Source organism: Berghia stephanieae, chromosome 2, assembly GCF_034508935.2.
Source record: "Berghia stephanieae isolate SIO BIC M18660-M18661 chromosome 2, UCSD_Bste_1.3, whole genome shotgun sequence".
NCBI classification, from domain to species: domain Eukaryota; kingdom Metazoa; phylum Mollusca; class Gastropoda; order Nudibranchia; family Aeolidiidae; genus Berghia; species Berghia stephanieae.
The window spans coordinates 120310302-120322801 of NC_088361.1; the positions used below are offsets into that span (position 1 = coordinate 120310302).

At 35.4% G+C, this 12500-nt stretch overlaps 1 protein-coding gene and 1 non-coding gene across 4 annotated transcripts in view; one reads left to right on the top strand and one right to left on the bottom strand.

The window, feature by feature from the left end:
- Positions 1–12500, top strand: part of LOC144966444 (lysyl oxidase homolog 2A-like) — a 47542-nt gene that overhangs the window by 27763 nt on the left and 7279 nt on the right. For all 3 annotated transcript variants that reach the window (XM_078902971.1, XM_078902972.1, XM_078902970.1), the window contains exons 3-5: positions 3563–4233; positions 7541–7711; positions 8208–8364. In XM_078902971.1, the coding sequence (XP_078759097.1) occupies positions 3563–4233; positions 7541–7711; positions 8208–8364 (999 nt within the window). The remainder of the gene's footprint in view (positions 1–3562; positions 4234–7540; positions 7712–8207; positions 8365–12500) is intronic.
- Positions 11667–11739, bottom strand: Trnar-ccg (transfer RNA arginine (anticodon CCG)). The gene has a single exon. It is a non-coding gene; the product is annotated as a tRNA-Arg (tRNA).

Consider the following 12500-nt stretch of genomic DNA (forward strand, 5'->3'; position numbering starts at 1 on the left):
TCGTTCAGATGAGTCGACATTTTAAGTCAAAATGTTCTGGTAATGAGCACTGTTCGCCAGTACGGACTTAACTGTTTTCACTTTGAAGCGAAAAAACTTACCATTTCCATTTCAAGAGCAATAATATAACCAAGGGACGTCTGCTTCAACACTGATCAAACCTCTAGGTATAAAACCGTAAGTACGCGTCATATAACCAGGTGATAGTGAAGATCGAACCCCGACTAGAAGAAGTTAAAATATTTAAAGAATTTTAATTGAAAATTCTACCTGGCAGGGCTAAACCGTTCTTGACTGGAATGCTCAACATTTCAAAGGTCGGGATAACCTGATTTAAACAACATTAGTTTCATTTTGTTCTCTTCACCAATTTACCTTTCGTTCCAGGCTAAACGTTTTAGGTGTAATGAGCATCCATTTCAAACACATTCACACAATTTTCTTTATGAATACCCAGATGTTTTAAATTTTAACCACAACACCTACTTATTTAATGAGTAATCAAACACTTGCACACACACACAGACACACACACACACTCACACACACACACACACACACACACACACACACCTTGCTCTGTCTCAGTCTCCTCGCCCCTCCCGCCTCCACACACCAAATTAACTTAATTCTTTTCTCTTTCTCGTCATTATTTGAATGTTCTCTTTCTCGTCATTATTTGAATGTTTTCTTTCTCGTCATTATTTGAATGTTCTCTTTCTCTTCATTTTTTGAATGTTTTCTTTCTCGTCATTATTTGAATGTTCTCTTTCCCATAATTATTTGAATGTTCTCTTTCTCGTCATTATTTGAATGTTCTCTTTCTCGTTATTTGAATGTTCTCTTTCTCGTCATTATTTGAATGTAACATGAAGAAAGCCAAAGGACGAAACGTTGTTGTCCCCTTTTACATGAGTCACATTTACTCCCTATAATTTACTCCCCATTAAAAATGGATGGATTTATTGACAAAACTCTAACCCGATATCCTGGTTGTTTTCATCAAGATAACAGAAATAGCGATTCCGCTGGAGTCCCATGAATTCTGGGATGGAAGGCTGCTTCATTGCCACAACTACCTTAGTGAAAACGACAGTCTACAGTTATATATATATATATATAAATACAAAACAAAAAAAACGTGAGCTTTAATTTTACTATAGCCCAACATACAATATACGTACTTAAAGCGCTTTACAGGGGGTTCCCTAGACATCTGCTGTAACAAATGACATGTGGAACGAGACATGACGCCTTTAAGGCGATTTCATTATATTTTTTTTTCAAACAGATAACGGCCAGGCACTCATTTCACACCTGAATACGGTAGGTAAGACAATGTGAATAAAGAGCCTTTTCCAAGGACTTTAGCTTTCCGCGCTCAGAGTGGTACTCGAACCCAGGACCTTCCGATCCAAAGGCCTACTAGACCACATAGCCGCACAATCAAACAACTAGTCACCAATCGTTTCAACACGGCATTATATTCAGAATGAAAATGATGCTTGAAATTTAATTCTTAGCTTAACTTATAACATTTTAGTTCGGCTAGATGATGACTTTATTAGTTTATTTAAACGCATAGCACCCATCAATATAAAAAGAGCTCATACCAACACAAAACATTTACTATTTCAACAATGACGACTACTTTATTTTTAAATATAAGACTTGAATGTGAATTACTGTTTCAAAACCAAATGTTCAAATTAACTGTTAATTGGTTGAGGAAAATAAGGAAAGCGAATTTTATTGGTTGAGGAGAGCGAATTAAATAACTATCTTCGGAGAGAAAAAAATCAAATTTCCTCATTCCGATTCTTTTCACGTTAAACTCAATTTTTAAAAAATCAAATTCTTTCCGACACAAAGCCGGATGGACGAGGTGGGTGATGATTATGAAAGAAGAAATTCCTAATAATTTGAAAGAACTTCAATCTCGTAATTTAAGAGTTAACAATAACACCCAAGATGAAAATTTAGCGAATAATTAGATAAGTTCCCGACTTGTTGAAAAAGTGATGCTTCACGCTTAATTGAGCGGGGATTGATCCTAAAAATAGATTCTTTAAAATATTTAATTATATTATGTCAAAAGTTCATTATTTTAACTCTAAGACACTTAGACTCGAATTGCCTCACCTGATCTTATGCCAAGGGGAAAATGCTTGATATTTTTGATCTAAGAATGTTAATGTCAATTTATATGGGTTTGAAATTATAATAGAGGCCTTCTTCTTCTTCTTCTTCTTCTTGTTCTTCTTCTCCTTCTTGTTCTTCTTGTTCTTGTTCTTCTTGTTCTTGTTCTTGTTCTTCTTCTTCTTCTTCTTCTTCTTCTTCTTTCTTCTTGTTCTTGTTCTTGTTCTTCTTCTTCTTCTTCTTCTTCTTCTCTTCTTCTTCTTCTTCTTCTTCTTCTTCTTCTTCTTCTTCTTCTCTTCTTCTTCTTCTTCTTCTTCTTCTTCTTCTTTTTTTTTTTTTTTCTTCTTCTTCTTCTTCTTCTTCTTCTTCTTCTTCTTCTTCTTCTTCTTCTTCTTCTTCTTCTTCTTCTTCTTCTTCTTCTTCTTCTTCTTCTCTTAACACAAGTAAGCATGGTGTTTCATAAGCGTAACATAGTTGGGAAAAAATGAATTGAGCATTTTCTGGAGGAACATTTAAGATGTGAATCCCCGACTCTTATTTTTATTTTTCTAGATTTCATTTGGTATTAACCTATTTGTATCTGTTTAAAGTCATTTGTATCTATGTTCTAGGATGCCTACCATAATATACTCCACACCGGCCCAAAATACACAACAGGAAGAGAAGATTTTTGGCCTGGTATCACACATCTGGAGACTAAACCATTCGGTTCCCTGACCGAGCTGAGGAAGACAAGTGCATTCCTTCACCAACTATAGATAGTATGCGCTTGGCTAAGAAGCTCATAACATTGCCATCCAGGAGTATAACGGACCAACACACAAAACTATGTGTAACCTTAAACGTTTATAGTCAGGTTAATACAGTTTAGTGCGAATTACTCATAAACGCGGATGGCAAAAAAACAATAACAAAGACCCGAGTCACGTCAACTTTGGTCTATCTATACATGAGGCAGCGTGGCTCAGCGGTACGGTCTTTGCTTCGTACCCGAACGGTAACGATTCGATCACCTTCCGCTGCGCTGTGTGGCCTTTAGCGTCACCTCGCTCTAGCTCACTTTTGGGCGCTGCTCCGCGGCTGACGTCTGGGTTATTCCAGTCTTCCCCTGGAATAGACCCTAAAGTAAAATTTCCCCATGGGGATGAATAAAGGGAATTTTATTTTATTTATTTAGTTACTCAAATATGAAGACAATATGAAGTAGAACGAAGAAGAAGTATCTTTATATGAAGTTGTCATTTTAGCCCTACCTTGTACTTTATGATGAGGTGGCCACCCTAATTGTTTAATTAGTTCATTCGTTTCATTTCTTATGAATAAGTAGGCAGCCATTCAAACCATTTGCCTAGATCATCAGGTGTTATATTATTCAGATTCATGTAATTCATATAAATTGATATTGCCGTTGTTTACTTCCCAGAGCGTAAGTGGATGACGCAATTCCGATGCCGAGGTACAGAAAAAAGACTGACCGAATGTATTTATGGAAGACGTCGCTACGGGGACAGGTGTGGGGGTCTTCGACACTCGGCAGGCGTGGTGTGTACACGAAATTCTGTCACATTACATCAAATATGGAGGCGGTATGGAATCTCCTTCGCTACTATGTCATCAACCACGACCAAAGCAAAACCTACCATCACTAAAACAACAACACCCACAACAACCACACCCACCACAACGACAACACCTACCACAACAACAACAACAACAACAACAACTGCTACTACTACTACAACTACCACCACAACTTCTACTACAACGCCAGAGACCACTACAAAGCACGTGCTGTCCGAATTGGAAGAGGAAATCATTGAATGGGCGTCCCATCATCCTCAAAATGAAACAGACGAAGAAGAAAAGGAACCAAAAGACAATACAGATACCAAGTTAGAACGACCAAAAAATGACGCAGCCTCAATAGACCTTGGCAATGGAGGTTTGTACGTCATTTCACAACATTCCAACAGCAGTTCCAATCCCATTTCCAAAACAAAACATTTTATCAAATACACGGACGGGAACGTCCTCAAATTGAAGGCAGGCGATGAGGAAGACACGCTGGTCTTGGCAGACAAACCGCTTGACACGGTAAGAATGGACACAATATTTATAACCCTCTTCTCTCCTCAGTGGCCTGGCATGCTTACAGTATAGGGTGGTGCCATAATCAGAGGAAAATGACTTAAAACATTCTATGTTTAAGTTGTAAATATAAAAGAAAAAATATTAAAGAAAAGACTCAAATAAGTAAGAGGCGGTATATTCCATTTCTCAGTTTTATTATTATTTTTTAAAATCCATTTTAAAAAGATGGACCAGGCGCCAGGCACCAAATCAACCAATTTAGCCACGCCCCTGTCTCTCCTTAAGAACTGTAGAAAAATCGTCGCATTTGTAACGAAACATTGAACATTTTTCATATTCAGATTAGTTTGGTAAAGAACAAAATCTGAGGATAAATCTTTGAAGTATTTATAAAAACTTAATATTCTAGTGTAAAGCTCGTTCTAATGCACAAAATTATGTACACTATGTATGATTTCTTTTGAGATTTAGTCTTTAAAAATATCAATTTTTGTGTTAGGTAGGGACAAAAACCCAAAGAAGCTGTCACAAAAAGAATATCGAGAAAAAGCATTAGGCATTTTTGCATTAGAATTGATTCAGTTACAAACAAGGACATTTTGGTATTGAGGATGTCAATTCCACGTACAAATACAAACGTACAATAATTGTGGACCGATTAATCATTCTTCAAAAACTATTTTCTAAACTGTAGGCTTTGATATATCACATTATCCATAAATATGCGCAAAGCGCTTTAGAAGGGTGCCCTAGTCTGACCCCGCGGTTTTTTTGGGTTTTTTTTTGCAAAAAAATATTTCAACATTTTGCAAAGACAATTATAAGTAAATTTTGCAAAACTTTTGCAGGTTTCTAAATATGTTGTATCACATCTAACAACTAACTACAAGCAGCCCATGTAATAAAATACCTCCGCGGAATTACGCAATTTCAAACTCAACATTATGCAAAATGATGGGACAAAAAAACTGGCAAATTTTGCCAGAAATTATGCTGATTTGGAAATAGGCACAAAGTTGGGAAAACAAAATTACAATAAAAATCTTCATCACCTCGGGGAACGCAAATTTCGAAAAAGATTTTTAAAAAGATTCAAGGAATTTGCAAAACGTGCAGATTTTGCGGTTGCAATGCAAATCAGAAAATGTTCCCTAATTTTGGGATCGCAATGCGGCCGCAAGCTGTGCCAGCATAGCCAACAACAACGCCTAACAAGTGGGAATGGAACCCGGAACCCACAGCCGGCGAGCAGCCGTACCACTAATCCACAAAGCTATACAAAAGAAATTGAATACGTTGATTTGGAACCAAAGTTATTTGAGTATACAATTCGCTCCAACGTCTATAAAAAGCACACATGTGGATGTCGTTAGTGCACGTGTACCTGAACACAAGAAATGATTCATTCTCACCTCAAGCAGCCAATCACTAAAACTTGGCTATGCGGATGACTGGGCGTTGGCCTACCAATTAAACAACTGCAAAGAAATTGAAAAAGCTCTCAGTGAAGACACGACACAACTAAAAATCTTTTTTGACAAATGGTATCTCAGAATGAATACCTCCAAATCAGTATCTACCACATTTCATCTCAACAACAGAGAGGCCAAAAAAGAAATCAACATCATAGCTGGAAATGCCAGACTGCCCTCAGACCACAACCCAAAATACCTAGGTGTCACGTTGGACAGACAATTAAACTACCGCAAACATCTTGAAGGGAACGCAAACAAGATCTCAAAAAGAAACTGTATCCTGAGGAAACTGGCAAGTACTAATTGGGGAGCCTCACAACAAGTACTTAGAACATCTGCTTTGGCACTTTGCTATAGCGTGGGAGAATACTGCGCCTCCAGTCTGGATGAGGAGCCCACATGCCAAACTGATTGATGTCAAGCTAAGAGAATCCATGAGGACCATAACAGGATGCCTCAAGTCAACCCCAACCCAATGGCTCCCAACACTAAGTGGCATAGCACCGCCTGATATCAGAAGACAAGAATTAAACCAAAGAATGCATGCCAAAATTGAGGAGGTCACTGACAGGGTCCCATTGAAGGAGGTCCTAGAGGAAGCCCCAACAACGTCAAGACTGAAATCAAGGAAACCTTTTAAAACTTCAAGACAACATTTCAACGTGAAAGAGGAATGGATGTCGATGTGGAACCAAGACAGCCCCAGGGGAGGCGACATCATACCCGACCCAACAGAAAGAACACCTGGCTTTCTCTGCAATAGCCGAAAATGCTGGGTCACCTCCAACCGCATTTTGACAGGACATGGCAGAACCGCAGCTAACATGCATAGATGGAATCTGAGAGAATCAGATGCATGCCGTCATTGCCAAGGAGGCCCTGAGACAATGGACCACATCGTCATCCACTGCCCAATGACAAGCCTATCAGGAGGCTATGAGACAGCCTATAAGGCAGGAAAAGAATTTGAAGAATGGATTAAAAGATTCAAAATAGAGGTGTAGCCATTCGATACTACTACCTCATCAGCAGAGGTGTCAAAATCATTTGTATCCAGAATATCAAACCACGAGAACACCAAGCGGACAAAGCAAATTGAATAGGCGTTGTTGCTTGTTTTTCTGGACATCTTTATTGTTTTTTTTTTATTGTTTGTTTGTTTTGTTTGTTTTTGTTCTTTTTGTGTGGTGGTTGAGGGGGGGGGGGTGGACTTAGAACCCACAAAAAGTATCTGTGTGATCCACGTGTGTCAACTTGCATTATTGAAATTTGTTACCTTTGGATTTTGGCTTCAATTTCTGAACTTCATGAGCATCTCTAAGTCACTAAAACGTATTGAAAATGAGAGTTGATGCAAGACACATAATTGTAACGATTTTGAAGTATTATCTATTCCTTGTAAGGAAATTTGTTGATTTCTAAACTTAAATATAGCGACTGCGATTTTAACTCTTTAAAATTACGAACTTTTTAATTTTTAAGTCGGCGGATCTGTAATAGGTGAGCCATGGTCTGAGAAAGGTATTATAATGTCATGATGGGAGAAGAATGCACACAGTTTCTCAAAGTGACAAAATTTACAATTTTTTCTCTAATTTCTACTAGTTTTAACTTTGGTATCCTGTTTTAGCATCAGGCTTTGAGTGCGCTGATTTGCAGGTCTGATAACCCAAATTATTATAGGATCATTGTTATAATGGAATCACACTCAAACCAACGCAAAGTATATATTATCCATTACAATAATGTTAGAACAAGCCCAAAATGTTCGTCCGATTATCGGACCTGAAAATAATATGTGCACGTTTTTTGATACATTTCTCTTTATACCACAGAATTTAGAAATACGGCTGAAGGGAGGGCGGTACGTATATGAAGGTCATTTGGAGGTCCGCTTCAAGGGAGGCGACTGGGGTGTCATTTGCGCTGACCACTGGACACTACGGGAGGTCGGTGTGGCTTGTCGGGAGATCGGAGGCATTGGACAGGGCAAACAATCATTAAAGGTAACGTATTGATATAACCTACATATTATCATTATTATTATTATTATTATTATTATTATTATTATTATTATTATTATTATTATTATTATTATTATTATTATTATTATTATTATTCAATACTGATTAGTTTCAGTGCAGTTAGAATTTGGGGCATTTTTGAACGGTCTATCTCCCTTTCTCTCTCTCTCTCTCTCTCTCTCTCTCTCTCTCTCTCTCTCTCTCTCTCTCTCTCTCTTTCTTTCTCTCTCTCTCTCTCTCTTTCTCTCTCTCTCTCTCTCTCTCTCTCTCTCTCTCTCTCTCTCTCTCTCTCTCTCTCTCTCCCTCCCTCCCTCTCTCCTCCCTTCTTTCCCTTTCTCTTCTATGAACTGAAATACCATATTTAATGTTTCTTTAAAATCTATTTTCCTGCGTACATGCCTATTATATTAAGTAATAAATAAAACAAAACAAATAACACCCCCCCCCCCACCCATCCCTCTCCCATTGCACCATCCAGTTCAGCTATTTCGGCGGTTCTGAAAAGAAAAAGATTGTCCACCGTGTCCAGTGTATTGGGAGGGAAGAGTCCCTATCAGACTGCACCATCACACCCACTAATGACGATCACAAATGTTCTGCCAAGACATCGGTGGCTGGAATTGTCTGTTCCAACAGTAAGTTAATAAATACCCGTTTTCTTTTCGTTTTTATGAATTTTATTATTACATGCGGAGCACCCGCAATACTTGAGCTTGAGCTTGAGGTTTTTTTATATAGCGCAATATCCACTAAAAGTGCTCAAAGCGCTTTACAATGGGTCCCAAACTAACCACGACACGTAACATGTAGAACGAGACATGACGCCTGTTTGGCGATTTTACAATTTTTTTTCGGATAAAGACAACGCTGTTAACGGCCAGGTACTCATATTACACCTGATTATGGTGAGAGAATGTGAGCAAAGAGCCTTTTCCAAGGACTCAACTATGCGCAGAGCGCGGGGCTCGAACCCAGGACCTTCCGATCCGAAAGCGAGTGTCATACCACTAGACCACATAGCCGCATCACTCAATTTCTAGAGATCTTTGCTACTTTTCAAAATAGGAGAAAATGTATTAAAAATTAGAACGTGTATAGATAGTTTTATTCAACTACCATTAATTAACATGTAAAAATTAAGAACATTAGCTTTGATACTACGCCTATAGTTTGTCTCAGAAAAATATAATAAATAGTCATAGGGTAAAAGTAACCCCGGGTATACTACGGATATAGTCGGTGTTAGGGTTTAGTGAGTTAATGAATATCCGTTTGTTTTTCGTTTTTATGTTATTATTACATGCGGAGAACCCGCCATAGTTGCGGAGAAATAAAGGCTATTACGAATAGGCACTCATTTGTTTATTTATTATACGACTGCATTGTGAAAGTTAACATAGATCAAGACGAAGTCTATAGGTCTATTTTCATGCATGCCACGTCTGTAAACGAATTTCCATTTTTTTTGGATGAATAAAGTATATATTATTATTATTATTATTATTATTATTACTATTAATATTATTATTATTATTATTATTATTATTATTATTATTATTATTATTATTATTATTATTATTATTATTATTATTATTATTATTATCATTATTATCATTATTATTATTATTATTATTATTATTATTATTATTATTATTATTATTATTAATATTATTATTGTTTGGTCGACGCCATCTTGGATCTTCGTCTCTTGTAAACACAACACATCGATTTTATAACTTTCTAAATCTTGACACAGTTGTTCCTTTCGAATGTTACTTTTAATAGATCTTAAGTTAAAAGTTCCAATATTAAGATTAGTCCACATCAGGTAAAAATTAAAGATTCCACACAGTTCGAAAGTAACATCGGGACCCCCCAAGGAGATAGTCTGAGCCCGATTCTGTTCACAATATACTTAGAACACGCTCTGAAAGAAGTTCGAAAAGTCATTCCAAAACCAACGACTCATATTGAGAATGCAATCCCTAGAGAAATCGCCTATGCAGATGATGTCGATTTTATTGGATCAACACCAGCAAATATAGACATCATACAAAATACCCTCATGAAATATAACCTCCAAGTCAATGCCAATAAAACCGAATTTACAACAATATCGAGGAACAAAGAGGAATGGAAAAGAACAAAGAAAGTCGGCTCACTAATTGGAGACACCGAGGATGTACAAAGAAGAAAACAGCTATCAAACGCCGCACTCAGTAAACTCACCAATGTATGGATTAGAGGTGACAAAATAAAGAGAAAAACCAAACTGAAACTGTACCGTGCTCTTGTAAAACCGGTACTTCTGTATAACTGCGGCACTTGGGCGTTGACAAAATCCGAAGAAGAACATCTGGATGCCTTCCATCGCACACAGCTAAGAAGGGTACTGGACATCAAATACCCAAAAAAGATCTCAAATGAATCACTCTATAAGATCACAAAAGAAAGACCAATCTCCCTTGACATTTTACAACAACGATGGCAACTTTTCGGTCACATACTACGCAGGGACAAAAACATACCAGCTAACCAAGCCATGTCGGGATACTTCCAAAAACACGGGAACCTTTTCAGAGGAAGACCGATCACAACACTCCCTGTGATCCTAAACAAAAACCTCACAACACTTGGACAAAGCATTAGTCTCATAACGGCAGGGGACCTTGAAAATCTGAGAACCCTAGCAGAGGACCGGCAATATTGGAGACACCTCACACAGGAAATACTGGAAACAACCAAGGCGACCCGATCTTTCGGTCGAGACGCGAAAGGCATCTAAGTCAGTAAGTCAATATTATTATTATTATTATTACTATTATTATTATTATTATTATTATTATTATTATTATTATTATTATTATTATTATTATTATTATTATTATTATTATTATTATTATTATTATTATTATATTAATAATAATAATTTAAAAAAAAATATTAATAATAATAATAATAATAATAATAATAATAATAATAATAATAATAATAATAATTATTATTATTATTGTTATTATTATTATTATTATTATTATTATTATTATTATTATTATTATTATTATTATTATTATATTATTATTATTATTATTAGTCATAGTAGTAGTAGTAGTAGTAGTAGTAGTAGTAGTAGTAGTAGTAGTAGTAGTAGTAGTAGTAGTAGTATGAGGAGTAGTAGTAGTAGTATTGTTATTGTTATTGTTATTATCGTTATCATTATTATTATTATTATTATTATTATTATTATTATTATTATTATTATTATTATTATTATTATTATTATTATTATTATTATCATTATTATTATCATTATCGTTATTATTATTATTACCAGCATCCTCGTCATTTATATTTAGATCTATATATTTATGTATCCAGTTATTAATTAATGCGTTGCTTTAATTGTTTACATGTTATAATTAGAGGTTTTTTGGGGGATTTATTTGTTTGTTTTGTTTTGTTTTGTTTTTGTTGTTGTATATTTTTAATATTTTATTAAATGTATCAATTATTCTCGTGTTAGTTTATCTTTTTTTTCCCTGTTTTATTTACTTGTTGTTCGATTGCCTTATTTTGTTTGTCTTATTTTTCATTTATATTTTTAATTTTTATCTCAACCATTGTGGCTATTCACCTTCGCACTCGGTTACTTTTTTTCCCTTCTATTTAGCACTGTCATAAAGACGATGGTTCGTGATTAACATAACCAACATTTTACATTTTTCAAATGACAAGGCAGAAAAGTTCGTTAACTTAAAAAACAAACGGATTTAAAATTTGGAATCCTTAAAATCAATAAAAACAAACATGTCATTTATTATAATAACAAAATTTTAAAAAATAAGAAACACATCGGGATATAAAGTAAAGAAAATTAGATAAAAATGAAATTCCCGGAAGTAGACAAAAAGAAATAAAAAAGAAAGAAAAAAAAATACGACTCTGATGGGACTCGAACCCACAATCTTCGGCTCCGGAGGCCGACGCCTTATCCATTAGGCCACAGAGTCCACGGAAGTGGGTCAGTGTATATAATTTATATAGGCGAAGTAAAAGATACTGATTGTTATCAATATTATTTCTCTATTTTAGATATATTTACGTGCCATTACTTGGACTCCTGTTCCTTTTGTTATTTTTCTCTATTTGTTCGGTGTGTCGTCATGAATATGTATACATCTCTTCTGTCTGAATTGAAGCTTTACGCTCGCCGGCGAATTCAGCGGTGGTTCTATTTTTAGTAACACCTTCACAATCAAGAACGAGCACTGCATGCGCCGCTGATAGCTAACTTCGCCCGACACAAAATTATATTTTCGTTATCTTTTAATATATTATCTAAACAATAATGAAATATTGAGTGCGAGATGGATCTAAATTTTTTAGCATGTTGTAAGTTTAAAACAGTCTCCAGAGACGGGTACATATAACTTTCTTTCCTTTTTTCAACGGCCATCGGAAACAACAGGTAAAAAAAATTAATAAAATAAATAAAAGATTATATCGGTTTTCCCCCTTTACTATCTAACTGTCTCGAAATGTCCTGAATCCACTCTGTCTTTTCTTTCTTTCTTTTCCCTTTTTTTCTTCTTTTGTTTTCTATTTTTTTTATGTTCAACTTTATTAATATTGTACTTTAATATTTGCCATTCGTAATTTTATTTTTTTAAATGGGCGGTGACGAGGTATTATTATTATTATTATTATTATTATTATTATTATTATTATTATTATTATTATTATTATTATTATTATTATTATTATAATAATA